This window comes from Trichomycterus rosablanca, chromosome 3 (assembly GCF_030014385.1).
Source record: "Trichomycterus rosablanca isolate fTriRos1 chromosome 3, fTriRos1.hap1, whole genome shotgun sequence".
NCBI lineage: Eukaryota > Metazoa > Chordata > Actinopteri > Siluriformes > Trichomycteridae > Trichomycterus > Trichomycterus rosablanca.
Window position 1 is genome coordinate 53,707,686 of NC_085990.1, and position 22,500 is coordinate 53,730,185.

General features: G+C 40.0%; 4 protein-coding genes across 4 annotated transcripts in view; 3 read left to right on the plus strand and 1 right to left on the minus strand.

Moving 5' to 3' along the window:
- The window catches only part of kel (Kell metallo-endopeptidase (Kell blood group)), a 22,445-nt gene extending 13,727 nt beyond the window's left edge, over nucleotides 1-8,718 (plus strand). The window contains exons 11-18 of the mRNA XM_062992252.1: nucleotides 1,542-1,640; nucleotides 1,730-1,807; nucleotides 1,934-2,037; nucleotides 2,557-2,646; nucleotides 3,221-3,288; nucleotides 4,684-4,829; nucleotides 4,984-5,073; nucleotides 6,195-8,718. Of these exons, the coding sequence (XP_062848322.1) occupies nucleotides 1,542-1,640; nucleotides 1,730-1,807; nucleotides 1,934-2,037; nucleotides 2,557-2,646; nucleotides 3,221-3,288; nucleotides 4,684-4,829; nucleotides 4,984-5,073; nucleotides 6,195-6,341 (822 nt within the window). The 3' untranslated portion in view covers nucleotides 6,342-8,718. The remainder of the gene's footprint in view (nucleotides 1-1,541; nucleotides 1,641-1,729; nucleotides 1,808-1,933; nucleotides 2,038-2,556; nucleotides 2,647-3,220; nucleotides 3,289-4,683; nucleotides 4,830-4,983; nucleotides 5,074-6,194) is intronic.
- A 1,766-nt stretch (nucleotides 8,719-10,484) lies between these two features.
- emg1 (EMG1 N1-specific pseudouridine methyltransferase) lies at nucleotides 10,485-16,509 on the plus strand. The gene is made up of 5 exons (XM_062992253.1): nucleotides 10,485-10,641; nucleotides 13,229-13,330; nucleotides 13,416-13,557; nucleotides 14,868-15,076; nucleotides 16,211-16,509. The coding sequence occupies exons 1-5, from the start codon at nucleotides 10,492-10,494 to the stop codon at nucleotides 16,322-16,324; spliced, it is 717 nt and encodes a 238-aa protein (XP_062848323.1). The 5' UTR covers nucleotides 10,485-10,491; the 3' UTR covers nucleotides 16,325-16,509.
- Nucleotides 16,510-17,820: 1,311 nt separating this feature from the next.
- Nucleotides 17,821-19,142, minus strand: gtf3c6 (general transcription factor IIIC, polypeptide 6, alpha). Its single transcript, XM_062992254.1, has one exon. It carries the CDS (start codon nucleotides 19,098-19,100, stop codon nucleotides 18,576-18,578), a length of 525 nt encoding a protein of 174 aa, XP_062848324.1. The 5' UTR covers nucleotides 19,101-19,142; the 3' UTR covers nucleotides 17,821-18,575.
- Nucleotides 19,143-20,267: 1,125 nt separating this feature from the next.
- nop2 (NOP2 nucleolar protein homolog (yeast)) overlaps nucleotides 20,268-22,500 on the plus strand; it is an 18,891-nt gene continuing 16,658 nt past the window's right edge. Inside the window, exon 1 of the mRNA XM_062991479.1 lies at nucleotides 20,268-20,428. The gene's annotated coding sequence lies outside the window, so the exon portion shown is untranslated. The remainder of the gene's footprint in view (nucleotides 20,429-22,500) is intronic.

Here is a 22,500-nt window from a genome sequence, read left to right on the forward strand (position 1 = left end):
GAAAGATGGTTGACGATGAAGACAATGGAGACAAATTAATGTTTAGCTGGATGGATGGATGGATGGATGAACTTCCATAACTGAATAAATTAGGGGGGGGGGGGGGCAAACTTTACAGTGTAATGACAGTATTCAAATGTTTTATTTCAAAAAATTAAACAATCAGAACGTCAAACATTGCTTATCCTATCTGATCTATAATAAATATTTCACGCATAAGTGTAAATGCGTCTCTTTATATATATTTGTTTATTTCTGCGCAGTTCTTATCGGCTGTAATCCACCCGTTCAGCTTGGCATCAGTAGAAGGAATCAGTCAGTCATAATAAGAGCTGTTTATTGTCGAAATTTAAATCCGAAAACACTTTTAATATCGCGGCGAGCGAGCGAGACACACACACACACAGAGAGAGAGAGAGAGAGAGAGAGAGACGTAACCGAGCTACAGAGAGAACATACAGAAAACGAGCACAAATAACTAAGAAATAATCTCGTTTATTGATGTTAAATCTGATTATTTCATGGTGCGTATGTTTTAAAGCAGAAATAAACACGGGCACGTCTCTGCACGAAAGAGGATTGTTCTGAAACTTAATGCGATGCAACCACAGCATGTCTCTCCCTGTAGTTTTTTCTCTTCTTTTAAAATAAATCTTTTTTCTCTTTTAAGTGTTGTTTGAATTAGGCCTACATTTAAGGCAAGGTAGCAAAATTTTCATGATTGTTCATCACTGTTATTAATATCGGGGCTGTCTTATAGTTTACCCAGTAGCGCTTCCCGAGGAACGAAGAGTCATTTTTTTTTAACGGCTCTTTAAAAGGAACCGAGCCAAAAGATCCGACTCCCTTCAAGGAGCCATAATTCCCATAACTACAGCCAATCAGTGAGCTTCAACCGCCTACCGCTCCCTTACTGTGGATGCACGAATGTCTTAAAGTCTCAGTTTTCAAGGGAAACCTGAAGCAGAAATTTGGAGCTTCACATTTTTAAAAATACCGTCACCATTTTTAAATACCGCGGTATACCGTAATACCGCCATACCGCCCAACCCTAATGGATGGGTGTTTGTAAGGATTGTTGCATGGATGGATGGGTGTACACATGGATGGATGGGTGTAAAGACAGATGGATGGATGAATGGATTAAGGGATGGTTGGTTTGTTGAATGGATTGTTGGATGGTTGGTTGGTTGGATGGATGAATGGATGGTTTGATGTATGGAGGGATGGTTTGCTGAATGGATGGATGAATGGGTGGACAGACAGATAGATGGAAGAACTGATGTATGGATGGATAGATGAATTGTTGGATAGATGGATGGATGAATGGTTCACTGAATGGACAGATGGATGGCTGGCGGATGGTCGGACGGACACCATGGACGGATGGTTCGTTGGTTGGTTTGATGGATCATTGGATGGATGGATGGGTGTACAGACAGGATGATGGTTTGATGGATTGTTGGATGGATGGATGGGTGTACAGACAGACAGGTGGATGGTTGATATGATCTGCAGTAATGAAGGCACTTATTTTCCAGGCTGAGGAGATGCTGCGTGATATTTACTCCTCCTTCAGGACTAAACTAACCAGCCTAAAGTGGAGGGATAAACAGACGGAGGATTTTGTCTTAAATAAGGTAAAAGGTAAAAAGGTGATCAGAACCAAGAACTTCTCTAACATGTCGGAGTGAAGGTGGCCGGATGATTAACCTTCTCTCTTCATCAGGTCACGTTTCTCACGCCGAGACTCTCCACTCACGACCAGTTCCTGGGTCAGATGAGACTGGACGAGCACTACGCAGAGGTATTCATGTTAAAACTTAAATAAATAAAACTAGAGCTGTTCTGTACTGGGATTTAGCACTTCAGTCATTGTGTAGTGTAAATTAAGGTGGAACGTCTCTAGAACTGAACACGTCTCTCGTTTAAGGTGGAAATGAGTGAGGAGGACTTCTTCTCCAACTACCTGCAGCTGCTGGTTCTTCAGCAGAGGTGGAGGAACCGACTCTTTTCTCCTGATCCACAACCTGACGTGTGAGCGATTTTCTATCCAAGTTATTTTCCAATTTTCCTCCCAATTTAGTCGTATCCAATTCCCCGATTGCATTTCACTTCCTCTACTGCTGCATACCTTGCCTCCTGACCGGGGAGAGTCGTGACTCAAACCAAACAGGCTCATATAGAGATCCGTATAGCGCACGGAGAGTCCCCCATCTCTGTGCAGCACCAGAGGTCGTAATGGTTCATATAGGCGCCTGGCCTGTCGTAGCAGAGCTGAGACTCTCGTGTGTTTTACTGCTGCGCCATCCAAGCACCCAAATCCAGAGTTTATTAAGAGTTTTACCACCATAATTATAATAATGTTACTAATATTAATATTTATCTGGGGTTTTAAAGTGTCTCTTATTTTAATACAAACCCTCTTGGTGGAAACGTTGAGACCTTGTGTGATTTACTGAACGTCTCAGCTTTTCCAGAAGTGAAGTTTGTATCTATATTTAAACATTTTACTGTTGAGCACGCTTATAAATTCAGATTTTTATTCTCTTGTAGACTCTCCATCAGTCCGTTCATCAGCTCTAATTACCTGATCATTCCAGTAGGGATGTTTGTGTCACCCATGTTTCATTCCTCCTACCCAAGGTATAAAGCACATTCTGACTTATTTATCTGATTAATTAAGATTTTACTATGATTTAATTATTAAGCCCTTTTTTATACTTTGTATTGCATTTCGAGAAGAAATTATCTCACCTGTCAAAAACATACAGAGAAAACTCAACCTGTAACTTAATAATAATAATAATAATAATAATAATACAGTAATAATGATAATAATAATGAAAATAATAATAATACAGTGATGAAAATAATAAAAATAATAATTATAGTAATATCAGTAATGAAAACAATAACAGTAATAGTAATAATTAATAAAATGTATAATAATAACAATAGGACTTATAATAATACTGACAGTAATAATAATAATAATTATAATAATTAAAGTAGTAGTAGCAGTAATGGTAATAATACCAGTAATAATAATAATCGTCATCATAATAATAATAATATTACTAACAGTAATAATAATAATAATGTTTAATATGACCATAATAATAATAATAATAATAATAATAATTAATAATAATAATACCAGTAATAATAATAAATATAAATAATAATAATAATCATGTTTCTTTCTGTTGTTTTGTAGAGCCGTGAACTATGCGATGTTGGGAACCTTGATAGCGAAAGATCTTCTTCATCTGCTGCTCCCTGACAGTACGTGACTGTGTTAGATACTCGTCTGAACGTGTGGGATCATTTACTTACGCACTGATACACAGGTGAAAGGTTTAAGTGCAGATCTGACAAGTGCAGACGTTCTCAGATCTGGTGAACTGCATGATCGACCAAATCAAACAATGTCCCACCCAGCAGACCAGTGGCCGAGTTTATCTGTTGCACTGTCTGCACTTCCGACTGGAGGCAGAACTGGGATTCGAACTCCACCTGGGCACTTTTTAAATACATTTCTACATTTTAATGGATGCTAACGTAAAGACAAAACATAAACATTTAACTTGTACCTGATAGGTGACACTGACAAAAGTAAACGCTGGAGCTACGGGTATTTACATTAACAGCATTTAGCAGACGCTTTTATCCAAAGTGACTTACAGCTCAGTGACAGTATACAGTCTAAGCAACTGAAGGTTAAGGGCCTTGCTCAAGGGCCCAACAGTGGCAGTGGTTGGTCTTGAACCGGGAACCTTGTGACTACTAGTTAATTACCTTATTTTATATAAGTAATAATAATATTAAAAGTAAATAATAATGATAATGATATAATACTACTAACAGTAATAATTAAAGTTGTAGTAGCAGTAATAATAATAATACCAGTAAAAAATACAATAAGATAAGAGATCATTTTATTGATCCCCTTGGGAAAATTAACTAATAAAAATAAAATGATAATAATAATACTAATAGTAAAAATACTAATAAATGTAAATAATAATGATAAATAATAAAAAAGTAAGTAATAATGATTAATAAAAAAGTAAATAATAATGATTAATAAAAAAATGTAAATAATAATGATAAATAATAAAAAGTAAATAATGAGGATAATAATAATAATAATAACAGTAATAATGAAAGTAGCAGTAATAATAATAATACCAGTAATGATTATAATAATAAAAATAAAATGATGATAATAATAATACTAACAGTAATAATACTGTTAAAAGTAAAAGTAAATAATATTTATATATATATATATATATATATATATATACGTATGTATATATATTTATATATATATATATATTCATATATTATATATATTTATATTAAGTCCTTTCTTATATATTTTATGTTATTTATTTTTATATTATATATATATATACTGTATATAGTTTGTAGTTTTTGTTGTTTTAGGTGTTTTATTTTTATGGGTTTTTATTATTTTTTTGCTGATTGAAAGGTAATAAAATTATATATACTAACTGAAAAACTAAGTCGGTTTTATCCCCCCCCCATTTTTATCCGCAAAAAACACAGTAAAGTAGAAAAAGTCGTAGTTTAAGGTGTAACTGAACAGACTTTACATGTAATATAAACCTGGTTGTAATTTGTAGTATTATTTATATTTTTGTCCCTCTCCAGTCCTTTCTCAGTCGGAGAGTCCTAAGCTGGAGAGCGCCTGCGCCTGGTCGCACTACCTAAGAGCGACGGACGGGTCGTCGTCTCTGTCTCTGTCCCAGCAGCAGGAGTTGTGGGTTCACTACTCGGCTCTGCAGATCTCCCTGCATGTAAGTGTGGGTGTTTTCCTGACACGCGTCCCTGTAACAGTGAACTCCAGCTCTGACATCTCCAAACTCGCAGGTTTGAATCCGGGCGCCTATACAGACGACGCCTTATGATGCTGCAGATTCTAACTGTCCCTGTTGCTTTGTGTCTCCTTAGTCGTACAATGAGAGTCTGCAAAGGGATTCGAGAGACACCTCAGTGTCGGGACTCTCTCACCTTCATCTGTTCATCACCTCCTTCACTCAGGTACAACAAACCCCGACACTTCCCACGGGTTATACACTGATCAGCCATAACATTAAAACCACCTCCTTGTTTCTACACTCACTTTCCATGTTATCAGCTCCACTTACCATATAGAAGCACTTTGTAGTTCTACAATTACTGACTGTAGTCCATCTGTTTCTCTACATGCTTTGTTACCCCCTTTCACCCTGTTCTTCAATGGTCACAGAGCAGGTATTATTTAGGTGGTGGATCATTCTCAGCACTGCAGTGACACTGACATGGTGGTGGTGTGTTAGTGTGTGTTGTGCTGGTATGAGTGGATCAGACACAGCAGCGCTGCTGGAGTTTTTAAACACCTCACTGTCACTGCTGGACTGAGAATAGTCCACCACCCAAAAATATCCAGCCAACAGCGCCCCGTGGGCGGCGTCCTGCGACCACTGATGAAGGTCTAGAAGATGACCGACTCAAACAGCAGCAATAGATGAGCGATCGTCTCTGACTTTACATCTACAAGGTGGACCGACTAGGTAGGAGTGTCTAATAGAGTGGACAGTGAGTGGACACAGTGTTTAAAAACTCCAGCAGCGCTGCTGTGTCTGATCCACTCATACCAGCACAACACACACTAACACACCACCACCATGTCAGTGTCACTGCAGTGCTGAGAATGATCCACCACCTAAATAATACCTGCTCTGTGGTGGTCCTGTGGGGGGTCCTGACCATTGAAGAACAGGGTGAAAGCGGGCTAACAAAGCATGCAGAGATACAGATGGACTACAGTCAGTAATTGTAAAACTACAAAGTGCTTCTATATGGTAAGTGGAGCTGATAAAATGAGCAGTGAGTGTAGAAACAAGGAGGTGGTTTTAATGTTATGGCTGATCGGTGTATAATACATTATAAATAAATAAAAATGAAAGCATTTATATTAATATTGGAAATAACATCTAGTATTATATTAATGTTTAGGGTCCCGGTCAGTCACAGGCCATTTTTTAGTAAATAAAGTGATTTGGTGCCCACTGGTTGTTCCATGATGTTGAAGAGGTTTATTCTGGCCTTCTATTACAAGATGTCTTAACCCAGTGATCTGCGATTCTCTATTAATTCTAATTTAATTCTTATTTTCACAGGCGAGCTGCAGCTTTGACTCGGAAAGTACCCTCATGCCCTTCAGACCCTCCTTCCTGGTGACCGTGCTGTGTTCCAGTGCTGCTCTCTGTCCCAAACCACTCACGTGTACTGACAGATCCAAGTCCCACCGTCCTCCAGAATGCTAGTGCAGAGCCGTGCTGGCCTGCAGTCCCTCAGCTTACAGTAGAGCCGGCGAGTGGACCGAACTGACCTACCCATACACCCCGGATAAAACGCAATGCTGCAGTAAAGTCTGATGACTTCTGGGTGGATGTGAGGAACTAAAGCTGCTGAAGGGGTCTCCAGTTGGTATAACGGATCATGGATCATCTCCCCGCGGTTCGGGACGCGCGTGAACCGCAGATTCATCAGTTCAGCCACAACGCAACAGTGTGGAGTTCTACTCAAGTCCAGAAGGGCCATGTTTTATTCATCTCATGATCTTAAGATACCAAACGTTGTTTCCCTTGAGATCACAACGTATTTTTCTGTGTTTTTGCGAAAACAATGACGAACACCAAGGCCGGGTTTGTACTGATGAGAGCCAGTGGATTAAATTAAACACTCCAAATACACTATACTGCCAAAAGTATTCGCTCGTCTGCCTTCACACACATGTGAACCTGAGTGACTCAATCCATAGGGTTTAATATGATGTCGGCTCATCCTTTGCAGCTATAACAGCTTCAACTCTTCTGGGAAGGCTTTCCACAAGGTTTAGGAGTGTGTTTATGGGAATTTTTGACCGTTCTTCCAGAAGCGCATTTTGTGAGGTCAGACACTGATGTTGGACGAGAAGGCCCGGCTCACAGTCTCCGCTCTAATTCATCCCAAAGGTGTTCTATCTATCGGGTTGAGGTCAGGACTCTGTGCAGGCTAGTCAAGTTCTTCCACACCAGACTGGCTCATCCACGTCTTTATGGACCTTGTGCTTTGTGCACTGGTGCGCAGTCATGTTGGAACAGGAAGGGGCCATCCCCAAACTGTTCCCACAAAGTTGGGAGCATGAAATTGTCCAGAATCTCTTGGTGTGCTGAAACATTAAGAGTTCCTTTCACTGGAACTAAGGGGTCGAGCCCGACTCCTGAAAAACACCCCCACACCATGATCCCCCTCCACCACACTTTACACTCGGCACAATACAGTCAGACAGGTACCGTTCTCCTGGCAACCGCCAAACCCAGACCCGTCCATCGGATCACCAGACGGACAAGCGTGATTCTAGAGTCCAGTGGCGGCGTGCTTTACACCACTGCCTCCGACGCTTTGCATTGCGCTCGGTGATGTCAGGCTTGGATGCAGCTGCTCAGCCATGGAAACCCGTTCCATGAAGCTCTACACTCTGTTCCTCAGCTGATCTGAAGGCCACATGAAGTTTGGAGGTGTGTAGTGATGGACTCTGCAGAAAGTTGGTGACCTCTGCGCACTACGTTCCTCAGCATCCGCTGACCCGCTCTGTCATTTTACGTGGTAACACTTGGTGGATGAGTTGCTGTCGTTCCCAATCGCTTCCACTTTGTTATAATAGCACTGACAGTCGACTGTGGAATATTTAGTAGTGAGAAAATTTCACCACTGGACTTGTTGCTCAGGTGGCATCACGGTGCCACGCTGGAATTCACTGAGTTCCAGAGAGTGACCCGTTCTTTCACTAATGTGTGTAGAAACAGTCTGCATGCCGAGGTGCTCGGTTTTATACACCTGTGGCCATAGAAGTGATTGGAACACCTGAATTCAATTATTTGGATGGGTGAGTGAATACTTTTGGCAATATAGCGTATGTCACAATACATGAAAGAAACTAAAAAATTAAGGTTTTTTTATTTATAGGTGACAACTGGGTTTTTTTATTGTTTAGGACTAAACGCTAAATGGAAAATAATAAATAAATGCTTTCTGGACTTCTGTAGGAATACATTTTAACTCCTGAAGGTACTTTTTATATTAATAGTTTTTTAAACTTCGACGCTGACTTGCAGTAGGAACATACAGACTGAGCACCATGAGAGCCAGACGAAGAGATTTCACACTTGTGTGTACGTGGAGAACAGAAGTTATATATGTTATATTCGTGTGAGGCGTGGAAGCCTCATGTGGACACGGGCTGAGTGTTAAAAGGAGACATTTTCAAGCAAGGCAACCTCAGAACGATGGATTCGAATCCTGACTTTTATTATGTAACTTTATGAAAGGGAAAGACGGAGCGCCGCTCTCAACCGTTACCTCACAGACAGACTGTGTCAAATAAAAGTCACCAATATAAATGAAGCGGGAACACAAAATACTTTTAAACTGCACACATAAATTACTCTCACATTGTCTTTCTTTTTTATATTTTTGATATTTCTTTTTATAAATTTGTGACGTAAAATCCATGAGTTTTATGATCTGTTAAATCAAGCTTGTCTGTCCCTGATGTGTAAATTGAGAAAACTCTGGAGATTTGTTAGATTTAAAAAGCTTGTTTTTATTGTTTTTTTGTGTAAAAAATGTAGTGTTTTAAATTGTGCATATTATTAAGTAAAATGTGTTACCATTTACCAATATAACATTTTTATTTATATACAATTGTTTTAAGATGTGAGACAGAAACTTTCTTAGAGTCATAGTGATTTTTTTTTGTATTTTAAGTATTTTTCTACCTTTTAGAATAATAACGAAAGCAAAATATTAAAATAACTGATGTAAAATTGATTATGCAGTGGTCCAATAATGATTAACAAACGTTTTTTCAGTATGTCATTTTTGCTTGATAATAGCTTTGCAAACACTTTTTTTTGCCAACAAGGTATAAAAGGTAATAGAATATATATATATATATACAGCGGTACCTTGTAACTGACGTCCCCTAAACTTGAAATTTGTACCCTTAAACTCAACGTGTTGTTCAGTGCTCAGCTTGCTCAGCGTCATCAAATCTGAGCTGAGTCTGCATTAGTGTGGAATAAGCGTCAGATCCAGTGTTACAGCTCCACGTGGATCTGTGTTTATCTGGATTCTCCTCCCTGTTTCACTTTTAAACTTGTGTTACAGCTCCAGCTTCTGAGAAATGGTGAGAATCAGAATCAGCTTCCCCCAGAGTCTAAATAAAGCTTAACGTGGTTTAATGTAGTAAAAGAAGGAGACAGGAGCACTAAACTTCTCTTCATTATTACTGATCATAGGTTCTCTCTCTATTTCCTCGGCTGCTCCCGTTAGGGGTCGCCGGTGGATCGTGATCCGCATTATTGATTTGGCACAGTGTTTACGCCGGATGCCCTTCCTGACACGACCCTCCCTATTTATCCGAACTTGGGACCGGCACTACAATTCACTGGTTTATGCATCCTAGCGGCCAGGTACCTATAAGACAATTCAGTGTCTCCAATTAGCCTGGTGGCATGTTTTTGGACTGTGGTAGGAAACCGGAGCACCCGGAGGAAACCCACGCAAACTCCGCACAGAAAGGTGCACCTGGTGATCGAACCCTGTGCTGTGAGGTTACAGTGCTACCCACCGTGCCGCCCACTCATAAGTTCTCTCCACTAATGAAATTCCTCACTCGATCTACTCATTTTTCTACAATAAGTCACGCTAAGCTTTGTGCACCGCCATCACACTTCATAGGAAATAACGGCACAGCGGCACAAAAGCGGTTTTGTCACTTCGCATGTGAATGCGCCGGTACTAAACAGAATTCAGTATTCCAAAATCAAGCATCTCCAGCATTAAGAAGCGTAATGAAACAATAAAGAAGTAAAACTAAAGTGCAGCTTTTATTGTATTTTATTGTATTTCAGTGTGTTTATATTATATTTGTGTTATTTTCAGTGTAAAAGTGTCAAAAACAACCTCATTATTTTACATGCGGCTAAAATAAATGCAGTTCTACGGGACCATGGACGCATTAACAGGTTTCCCCATTGGAATCCCATCCTTATGGGAAAAAAATACCTTGAAACTCAACCCAGAACCATCTGAGGTCGAGTTTCGAGGTACAGCTGTAATACAAACACACATGTGCAGCACATGTTTGGATGCTGGGTTTTCCAAATGTATGTGTATATATAAAAACTACATAAACATGAGTACATGCTGCTTTTGGGATGAAAAATAAGCAGCACTGGACCTTATAATAATAATAATAATTCCTAAATACTAAACTGGAATGAACTGGACTATTTACAGTAGAATGTGTGTTATTATGTTAGAGATTAAGACAGTATAAGGACAGTCAAGACTCGGATCTTGGTGTTTTGTTGGTGTTTTGCTATGACGCACAATCGACGCGACGCTCTCCGGACAGCAGTCAGTAAGATGGCGGCTCACACGGGAGGGAAACGTGGTCTCGAACATTTGGACGAATATGAACCGAAAGCAGCCAAACGGCCTCGAAATCTGCACGATAAAATGATGGAGAAGCGTCTCATCGTGGTGCTGGAGGGAGCGACGCTGGAGACGGTGAAGGTAAATCGGAATGGTGTTTGGTTTAATCTCACGATCAGAATCTGGTCACGTTTTACACAGAGTGGTTATAAATACTGGTTTATTTTATACACCAGCTCCTGTCACATCTATTACTGGTGTGATTCATACTGACATGTCGTTTACATTCTTAAATAATGTTCATTTATTTATTTATTTATTACATTTTATGATTCATTACTGTTCACATGCTGTAGGGCTTTTATTTTGTAATGCAGTAAACAGTGTAAGCGACAATAACATTTATGTTTCTATTTGTTTTTTTTAAATATTTTGTTCTTACTTATTATTATTATTATTATTATTATTATTATTATTATTATTACTCTACCCATACTGTAGGGTTTATTCTGTAATTTAAGTGTAGTATGTGGTGCATGTCACTAGGTACCAACTATATTGTTTATTATTTATTTATTACTGTGTGCAGTTGTATTAAGTAGTACAAAATAACTAGGTAACTACAACCTTCACAATAGTAAAATTTACTTTTCTAGATTTTTACAGTTTAGGATTAATTTCTTTACCCCATGCTGTTTTTACATTTTGTTCTTACTTATTATTATTATTATTATTGTACATGTCACTAAGTACCGACTGCAGTACATCGTTCATTATATTAAAATTAGATATTTCATTTATAGAATTTTTTAAACTACATTTTTTACTGTACCTAAATTCTAGTCTAAGACTTAATACAGTTGTAGTGAGTGGTGCATGTTACTGGGTAACTCCAACTAAATAACAGTTCTGTTTTCATCTCTAAATGTGTTTACAGGTACCGTGTAAAGTTAGTTTTCACATTTCATGATGTATTATTGTGTGCAGTTGTATTAAGTAGTAGAAGTGACTAGGTAACTACTACAACCTTCACTATAATTTTAATAAGTTTATAGATTTTGTACATTTTATGATGAATTACTCTACCCATGCTGTAGGGCTTTTATTTTGTAATGCAGCTATAATAAGTAGTGTAAGTGACTGGGTAAATACTACAACCTTTGTTACATTAAAATTTGTTTCTAGATTTTTGTATTCTTTTTTTTTACATTTTATTCTTACTTATTATTATTACTTTAGCCATACTGTAGGATTTTGTTTGTAATTTAAGTGTAGTATGTGGTGCATGTCACTAGGTACCGACTACATTGTTTATTATTTATTTATTACTGTGTGCAGTTGTGTTAAGTAGTACAAAATAACTAGGTAACTACTACAACCTTTAATATATTACAATTTACATTTGTTGATTTTTTTTATACATTTTTTGTAAATGTTATGATGAATTATTGTACCCATGCTGTAGCTGTAGTAAACAGTGTAAGCTACATTACAACTGATGTTTCTAGATTTTTGTTTATTTTTACATTTTATTCTTACTTATTATTTATTACTCTACCCATACTGTAGGGTTTATTCTGTAATTTAGGTGTAGTATGTGGTACATATCGTTTATTATTTATTTATTATTTATTACTGTGTGCAGTTGTATTAGGTAGTAGAAGTGACTAGGTAACTACTACAACCTTCACTATAGTAAAATTTACGTTAGTCAATTTTTGTTAATTGTGCTTTACATTTTATGATTACTGTACCCATGCTGCAGGGCTTTTATTTTGTAACGCAGCTGTACATTGAAATGTATGTTTCTAGATTTTTGTTATTTTTATATTCTTCTTCTTCATGACTGTACCCATACTGTAGGGTTTTTTTCCCCTGTAATTTAAGTGTAGTAGGTGGAACATGTCACTAGGTACCGACTACAACGTTTATTATATTAAAATTTAGATTAATCAATTTTAAGTGATATATATTATTACTGTACCCAAACTGTAGGACTTCATACAGTTGTAGTGAATGGTGCATGTTACTGAGTAACTACTACAACCTTTGCTATATTAAAAATGTACGTTTTGTTGATTTTTGTTATTTCTTTGTACGTTATGATGAATTACTGTACCCATGCTGTAGGGCTTTTATTTTGTAATACAGCTGTAGTAAGTAGTGTGACTAGGTAATGTAATTTCTTATTATTATTACTGTACCCATACTGTAGGTTTTTTCCCTGTGGTTGTAGTAGGTGGAACATGTCACTAGGTACCGACTAGAATGTTTATTATATTAAAATTTAGATTAATCAATTTTAAATGATGTATTTTATTACTGTACCCAGACTGTAGGACGTTATACAGTTATAGTGAATGGTGCATGTTACTACTACAACTTTACTACAAGCTTCATGCACTTTTTAGACGCTCCCTTGGTTCACATTTGAGAAACGGCGTCAAATAAAGAATAACAAAATAATTTATTACATATATTTGATTGTAGTTTGTTCCTTGTTTACTGCAGAGTCAGTTCATGCAGTTTCATTCATGTTTGGATGTATACTAACTTTACCACCGTAAGATCTTTGGTTAGAACTCACGATCAGAACCCAGACTGCTGCAGAGAGGTTATAAATACTGGTTTATTCGATACACCAGCTCCTACCACATCTGCTCCTGCTGTGATTCATGCTGACATGTCGTTTACCTTCCTAAATAACGTTAATTTAATGTGTTTACAGGTCGGTAAGACGTTCGAGCTGCTGAACTGCGACCAGCACAAGAACTTGATAGTGAAGAGTGGACGAGACCCCGGTAACGTCCGGCCAGACATCACCCATCAGGTCAGTGATCCAGTTCAGCACTGTAACGTGTTAACAGGTTAATTTCAGGATTCTGGTGGTATTAAAGCTCTGTGCTCTGGTTTAGTCCCTGCTCATGCTGATGGACAGTCCGTTAAACCGAGCTGGACTGCTGCAGGTCTACGTTCACACGGAGAAGAACGCTCTGATCGAGATCAACCCACAGACACGAATTCCACGCACATTCCCACGCTTCTGTGGATTAATGGGTAAAGTACCGTGTATATCTCAGAATATAGACGGTGAAGCAGATGTGCAGAAGCAGAGATTGTAACGGTCAGGATGTGAACATGTTATGTAAATGTACACGTCAGGGCGGTCACTTCTGTAACCTCAAAGAACCAGAGCATGACTGTGGGTGGTCAGGATAGTGTCTGTAGCACACATCTGTCTGTCTGTCTGTCTATCTATGGTCTATCTGTCTGTCTGCTTATCTATCTGTCTCTCTATCTATCTGTCTGTCTATAATCTGTCTGTCTCTATCTATAGTCTCTCTGTCTATCTGTCTGTCTGCTTATCTATCTGTCTATCTATTATCTATCTGTCTAATCTGTCTGTCTATCTATAGTATCTCTGTCTATCTGTCTGTCTGCTTATCTATCTGTCTATAATCTATCTGTCTGTCTATAATCTGTCTATCTGTCTGTCTCTATCTATCTGTCTGTCTCTATCTATAGTCTCTCTGTCTATCTGTCTGTCTGCTTATCTATCTGTCTCTCTATCTATCTGTCTGTCTATAATCTGTCTGTCTATCTATAGTCTCTCTGTCTATCTGTCTGTCTGCTTATCTATCTGTCTATAATCAACTGTCTGTCTATAATCTGTCTATCTGTCTGTCTCTATCTATCTGTCTGTCTATAATCTGTCTGTCTCTCTATCTGTCTGTCTCTCTATCTATCTGTCTCTCTATCTCGGTCTATCTATAGTCTCTCTGTCTATCTGTCTGTCTTCTTATCTATCTGTCTATCTATAATCTATAATCTGTCTGTCTCTCTGTCTGTCTGTCTATAATCTGTCTGTCTCTCTATCTGTCTGTCTGTCTATCTATAGTCTCTCTGTCTATCTGTCCGTCTGCTTATCTATCTATAATCTGTCTCTCTATCTGTCTATAATCTGTCTGTCTCTATATCTGTTTGTCTATAATCTGTCTGTCTCTCTATCTAGCTGTGTCTATAATCTATTTATCTGTATCTATAGTCTCTCTGTCAATAATCTGTATGCCTCTATCAATCTCTCTATCTATAATCTGTCTGACAGTCTATCTGTCTGCCTGTCTGTCTATAATATGTCTGTCTATCTGTTTCACTGGATCTTAGCAGCTGAGTATATGAATTTTTTTTATTTTTTTTTCAGACGTCACTACTGAATTTAGTGAAACTCTTTATTCACACACACACACACACACACACACACACACACACACACACACACACACACACACACACACACACACACACACACACACACATCACTTCGGTGCTGCTACGTTTAACACGCCGTTCCTGTATTTCTCCTTCAGTGCAGCTCCTGCATAAGCTGAGCGTGAGAGCGGCCGACGGTCCACAGCGCCTCCTGAGGATGATTAAGAACCCCGTATCGGACCACCTGCCCGCGGGCTGCCCGCGCTTCGCGATGTCCTTCAAGGCAGGAGACGCTGTCTGTCCCAGAAGCACGGTCCCGGGGGACGGCCCCGCCGCCGTGGTTATCGGAGCCTTCGCACACGGAGCGGTAGGTTGTGGCGGTAATGTTTTCTGATGAATGCTGGGACCCCATTTTACCAACAGCTCTATTGTTCTGCCCACCTTCAGCTATTATCAGCTCTAAAAATACTGATGGAGACGAGAGCTTCAAGCTTTTCATCTCAATAGAACAATAAAAGCAGAAGATAATCATCATTAATCATAACGGAATGTGCTTGGAACAATTGTGGAGATGATTGTGTCTCAAAATAAAGAACAAACACCCACGTGTGTTCGTCTAATATAGTTTAGATATAAATTATGTAGATTGTACACACACACTCTGTCCATGTTATCAGCTCCACTTACCATATAGAAGCACTTTGTAGTTCTACAATTACTGACTGTAGTCCATCTGTTTCACCCTGTTCTTCAATGGTCAGGACCACCACAGAGCAGGTATTATTTAGGTGGTGGATCATTCTCAGCACTGCAGTGACACTGACATGGTGGTGGTGTGTTAGTGTGTGTTGTGCTGGTATGAGTGGATCAGACACAGCAGCGCTGCTGGAGTTTTTAAACACCTCACTGTCACTGCTGGACTGAGAATAGTCCACCAACCAAAAACATCCAGCCAACAGCGCCCCATGGGCAGCGTCCTGTGTCCACCGATGAAGGTCTAGAAGATGAGCGACTCAAACAGCAGCAATAGATGAGCGATCGTCTCTGACTTTACATCTACAAGGTGGACCGACTAGGTAGGAGTGTCTAATAGAGTGGACAGTGAGTGGACACGGTGTTTAAAAACTCCAGCAGCGCTGCTGTGTCTGATCCACTCATACCAGCACAACACACACCAACACACCACCACCATGTCAGTGTCACTGCAGTGCTGAGAATCATCCACCACCTAAATAATACCTGCTCTGTGGGGGTCCTGACCATTGAAGAACAGGGTGAAACAGATGGACTACAGTCAGTAATTGTAGAACTACAAAGTGCTTCTATATGGTAAGTGGAGCTGATAACATGGACAGTGAGTGTAGAAACATCTTATAGTTGCATTATATTAAATATTAATTTAATTTTATTCCAATCGAACCTCAGAGATGTTGAATATTTAAATTCTCTGCTGTATCCTGATTGGTTATCGTCTAACCGGCGACTTTCCCTACTCATACAGGTGAACGTGGACTACACAGAGAGCACCGTGTCCATCAGTAACTACCCCCTGTCTGCGGCCCTGGCGTGTACCAAGATCTGCTCTGCCTTCGAGGAGGTCTGGGGGGTGCTGTAACGGAAACACTCGGAGCTTGGACTTGAATCGGAGCGGGCGTCCGTTCGGACCTGCTCAGCCTGGACCGGTCCATTCTGGTGCAGGTTGATGGACTTCCTGTAGAAATGTGTTTTGTACGTTTATACAAGTTTAAAAATGTAATATTTACATTTATGTCTTAGTGTTACAATAAATCGTAGCCCTGACTGCTCTGGCGTCTCCATAACAGGACAGAACACAGTTTCTTACATTGACTTTGACTTTTATTTGATGTCAGACAGGATGATCCTGAGATATTTCATCTTTTATCTGCTCAACTTCATTTCATTTATTAATAAACATCCATTCCTACATTTCAGTTCTGCAACACACTCCAAAAAAAGTTGGGACAGTAAAGCATTTACCGCTTTGTAATGTTGTCGTTCCTTTTCACCACTTAAAAGAGGTTTTGGCACCGAGGAGACCAAGTGATTTAGTGTTTCAGCTTTTATTTTGTCTCGTTCTTCCTGCAAACACGTCTTAAGATGTGTAACAGTACGGGGGGTCGTCGTCGTTTCAAAATCCTCCACACGTTCTCTATTGGGGACAGGTCAGGACTGCAGACAGGCCAGTCCAGTACCTGTACCCTCTTCTTCTGTAGCCACGCCTTTGTAATGTGTGCAGCAGGTGGATTTGCATCGTCTTGTTGAAAAATGCTGGACGTCCCTGGAAAAGACGACGTCTTGAAGGCAGCACGTGTTGCTCTAAGATCTCAATGTACTTTTCTACATTAATGCTGCATCACAGAGTGTAAATGACCTTTACCAAGGGCACTGACACCCCAGTGTAGGTTTATTAACAAATTAAATATCTCAGGTTGATCCTGTCTGCAATCAAATGAAAGTCAAAGTAAATGTAAGAAACTCTGTCTTTAATTGCATTTTCTATACTGTCCCAATGTTTTTTTTCTGATTTAGGGTTGTACGAGTATTGAATTCCTTATAGAGCTCCTGATTATTATTTACATTTACGTCATTTAGCAGAAGCTTTTATCCAAAGCGACTTAGTTTGTAACAGTATACAATTGAAGCAGTTAAGGGCCTTGCTCAAGGGCCCAACAGTGGCAACCTAGCAGAGGTGGGACTTGAACCGGCAACCTTGTGATTAACCACTAGGCTACAGCTGCCCTGTATATGTATGTCCATATCATTATTAACCCTTTATGAGTTCATACATTAATTAGGTTGAGAGCAGTAAATAAACTTCAACACTGATGTTTAATAAGCCTTACTTATCAGAAAAACCCAAATCAAGACCCCACTGAGGACGATAAGGGTGCATGTTACACTACACAGTATGGAGAGGTTGGGTTCTGATCTGTAGGATTCGTTACTAAATGCTGTCAAACACGTACAGAAGGAGAAGGACCGGAAACCATCATGTGTTATATCACAAATGTTATATTTGTATCCACCTGATACTGTAGCTTTAGTACCAATTTATCATGTTTAGTAGAACAGGACACGACACAATTCCGGATACAGCCACGTACTAGCAGGGTTACAGGTGTAACCGGTGCAGCTGCTGTTTTATTTTTATTTAGAACACAATTCTATACAGGCATACATTTTATTACATTTACATTTGTGGCGTTTTGCGCCGTCATCTCACAGCGAGAAGGTCCTGGGTTCAATTCCCAGCCGGTCAGGTCTGGTAAAGAAGCCATTGCCAGGATTCAACACCCTTACAAGAAGACAGTGGACAGCAGCCACATGACTGACTGAGGTCATCCGGTATAGGGGTTCCCCTTTGTGTCCGACCTGTCTGGAGGCTCCACAGGACGATAACCAGCCTGAGAGGAGGATACAGCACCATCCACCCAACAGGAGACGACTTCAGGTGGCTCTCTGCGCTTTAAATAGAGGCGTAGCGCCATGCGAACTACTACTGCTACTAATTTTCATTTACAATGAACTTTATTGTCCGTACAGAAGTTTGTAAGCACGTTGGACAATGTCCTGGCTTTGAAACTGGTCGATGATTTAGGTGGGGAGACATGAGTGCAGCCAATCCACCTGCTGCACTGTACCACCCACTTTACAGATCATTATTTACATTTATATTCTCAGCATTTAGGAGACGCTTTTATCCAAAGCGACTTACAGTAGTACTGTGACAGTATACTGTCTGAGCTTTTAAGGGGGTTAAGGGCCTTGCTCAAGGGTCCAGTGGCTGCCAGGCAGTGGTGGGGCTTGAACCATTGACCTTTCGATTACTAGTCCAGTACTAGTTCTCAGACTTGTGGTGTTTCTGTCACACCGTCCTTCATGACTGAACTTTCTCCTGCTTCTGTTATTTCGATGTCCGAGTCGTCGCTGATCACGTCTCCCGTGTTGGGCCCCTGGGTCTCTGTAGGGTCCAGGCCGTAGTGGCACACAGTGTTGGCCCTGCCACCCATCTCCCCCTCATTCAGGGACAGGATCTCAATCCCACCAGTGCTCGCCTCCCCCTCCTTCCTCTCGTACAGGAAGGTCCTCTGCAGCATCAGCTTCTTGGTGGTGTGGCACTTGTACTGCAGGGCGGGATTCTGGTCGGAACCCGCCTGGTCCTGAGGATGCTCCTCAAAGATCACACAGGTACCCAGAGAGTCCTCGTACTGCCCGGCGAACACGTACCTGCCCAGCTGCAGGATGGGCTGCTCGGTGCTCATGCCCACGATCTTACACACTCCCCCAGGCCCACTCAGCACGTCTGAGTTAATCATTCCGGAGAGCTCCGCCACCACCACCTGCTCCTCTTCATCCCACTCATCCTCCATAAGCGAAGTCCGGCGGTCCTGGTCCACACGTGTTCCACACGGTACCCCTGAACGCACTCTAGGGTTTTTAACACCCGTATTCGTTCAGCGATCAGAGCTACTGGCCAACCCGCGACTGCTGTTCTAACACAGTAGCCAATCATCATGAAGGAGGCGGGATTACGCGCTCTGTGGTTTTTCCACCCGTATTCGGATATTTTGTAAAGCGACTGGCCAATCCACGACTGCTGTTCTAACACAGTAGCCAATCATTATGAAGGAGGCGGGATTTAGTAGTTTTTTCCACCCGTTTTCGTGACCGCTGTGTAAGAACAATAGCCAGTCGAGTCAAATGAAAACGGGTGCATGTGAACGTACTCAGAAGCTGATTTCACGTATTCCGTATTCGTTTATCTATTATCACCCGTATTCGTTCATATAATAATTTAACACAGTAGCCAATCACGGGCGTATCTGAACACTCGGGAGTTTATTCCACCCATATTCGGACTGTAATCGTTGAGCTAGTCTGTCGACTAGCCAATCAGCGACTGTTATTTATACACAATAGCCAATCATGTCAAAGAAGGCGGGCTTTTTTCAAAACCGGTGCATTTTAGCGCGCTCGGGAGTTATTCCACCTATATTCGGACCGTATTCCTTCATCTAGTCTGTCAACTGGCCAATCCACGACAGCTGTTCTAACAGAGTAGTCAATCATGTCAAAGGAGGTGTGATTTTCCCGAAAACGGGTGCATCTGTGCGCACTCAGAAGTTGATTCTACCCGTATTCGTCAATCTTATATGGTGACTGGCCAATCAGCGACTGCTATTCTATCACAGTAGCCAATCACGTTTAAGGAGGCGGGATTTTTCCAAAACTGGCGCATCTGAACACACTCAGGAGTTCATTCCACCCATATTCGGACTGTATTCCTTAATCTAGTCTGTCAGCTGGACAATCCGCGACTGCCTTTTTTTACAAAATAGCAAATCATGTCAAAGAAGGTGGGATTTTTTTTCCCCAAAACCGGTGCATCTGAGCGCACTCGGGAGTTATTCCACCCGTATTCGTTAATCTAGTAAAGCGACTAACCAATCTGCGACCGCTGTTCCAACACAGGAGCCAATCATGTCAAAGGAGGCGGGATTTGTTTTCGGAAAACGGGTGGGAAACACACCGCCAGCGTGGTGAGCTGCATGCGACGGAAATAGTTCTGACTTCCTGCAGCTCAGCGTGTTGAGCAGAACTCACGTGTGTGCCGCTCTACACCAGTTTTATTAAAATCTGATCATCAGAAAGTTTATTTCTCCCCGCGGATCAGTGCGGCGTCTGGAGGAAAACAGGAGTAAGTAAAACACGCGTTCTGATCGTGTAGAATTAAACGGATTTATGTTATTTAATCTAAATTAGCCAAATGCTAATTAGCTGGAGTGGTTAATATTCCTGTTATTTTGAACATTACCTGCAGTCATGTGGCTTTTTATAGCAAGTGTGTTATTTTTAAATAGCTTTATAAATAAATAGCACTTATTCGCTTGATCCAGAAAACCCCCTGTAAGTAAACACATGTTAAGCTCCTTCAGGCATGTTTGCATCCCAAACTACAATGCGACCATCCCTAAACTATTAAACACGTGGTTCAGTTATATAAACTCTATACAATCTGATGTTTTAAATCCCCACATGCACAATAGAGGATTTACCTTTTAATCTTATATTTATGACTGAAGTGGTGCCACATGTTTCATAAATAAAACTCCAAGAGACTCTGTTGTGCACTGACAAGCTCACTTTTAGCTTCTATTCTACTAGATAATTGATTATATATAATATTGATAATATAGATAATATAGTTCATGTAACCAGGCAGATTAATTGTGCAGAGTTTATTTAATCTGTGTTAACGAGTTCACATATTGAGAGATTTGCAAAGATAATCCATGACTTGTTAAAGCAATGCTTATTACCAGTGTTTATTAAAATAATTTCATATGCCTATTAATGCTCATTAAAACGCCTATTAACAATGCTTTTTAATGTCTATTGATGTCTATCAATGCTTATTAATAATGCTTAATAATTGTTATTAAGGGTGGCTCGGTGGGTAGCACTGTGGCCTCACAGCAAGAAGGTCCTGGGTTCGATTCCCAGGTGAAGCGGTCCAGGTCTTTTTTGTGTGGAGTTTGCATGTTCTCCCCGTGTCTGTGTGGGTTTCCTCTGGGTGCTCCGGTTTCCTCCCACAGTTCAAAGACGTGCAAGTGAAGTGAATTGGAGATACAAAATTGTCCATGACTGACTGTGTTTGATATTAAACGAATGAATCTTGTCATGAATGTAACCACAGTGTAAAACATGACGTTAAAATCCTAATAAACAATTCTTATTAAAAGGCGTATTAATGCTTATTTACAATGCTTTATAAATGCCTATTAATTCTTATTAAAATTCTTATTAACAATGTTTATTACATTTTTATTAATGCTTATTAAACTGCTTATTAACAATTGCTTATTGCATATTCTGATCGAATGCCCCAAATACACCAGAGAGAGACGACAGCTACACATACAAGAAACCCTCAACCAAGGAAACACAAGAGCAACACAAGAGCGACCCTAAACGTCCTGGCAGGAACAAAAATAAAAGCAAAAATATGAATGGACAAATAGAAACAAGGAAAAAATGACTTAAACATAACGCCGATCATGTCATAAATAACACAATCATGTGTATAAAGTGGCGTAAAACTCAAATAAATAAAAACGTTAACAATACTTTAAAAAAGCAAACAAAGCTTATTGAAAAGCAAAACAAAAAGATAATAAATATTTGATGGTTCCTGCATGTCATTGTCAACACGGATCTAATCTAGATTCCATATTAGCAAATAATCAGGAGCTCCAGGATCAGAGATCAGTGCGTCTGCATCGTTTTCATAGAGACGGGTGCCGCTGTGGCAAAGCATGCTGTCCCATTACATCTGGAAATCCGGGGTACGAATCCCGAATCTTAGCCCCCCCCCTCTTTTATATTTATATATATATATTCAGTGCGCTCTCAGTGCAGGTCCCAAACCCGGATGGAAATAGGAGGGTTATGTCTGGAAGGGAATCCAGATTCAGAACTGTACTGTAAAAAATGTGGTGTAAAGAAGCTGGTCCACTGTGACCGGCAAAAGGCTAAAAGGTCTCACTGGAATCACATCAGGAGCAGGAGCTTCACCTGAGTGCACTTGCTAACCTGCTCAAGGTCTTTAAAAGATGAAATACCTGCAGTCTGAACTTTTACTGCACCTTTTTGAAAGCTGAAGACACAATTCAAATGTAGATTTATAGTTTGTTAATAAAATGAACACTCAAGATAGAAATTGGAGCAAAACATTCTCATTCTGTGTTTATTTAATGTCAAACAGGCATC

Bases quoted from the DNA above. Each gene is read 5' to 3' on its own strand.
- gtf3c6 (XM_062992254.1), bottom strand. From the start codon at position 19,100: ATGGAGGATGAGTGGGATGAAGAGGAGCAGGTGGTGGTGGCGGAGCTC.
- emg1 (XM_062992253.1), top strand. From the start codon at position 10,492: ATGGCGGCTCACACGGGAGGGAAACGTGGTCTCGAACATTTGGACGAA. The intron at 13,558-14,867 runs GTAAAGTACCGT...TTTCTCCTTCAG, and splicing joins ACGCTTCTGTGGATTAATGG to TGCAGCTCCTGCATAAGCTG. The intron at 15,077-16,210 runs GTAGGTTGTGGC...CTACTCATACAG, and splicing joins GAGCCTTCGCACACGGAGCG to GTGAACGTGGACTACACAGA.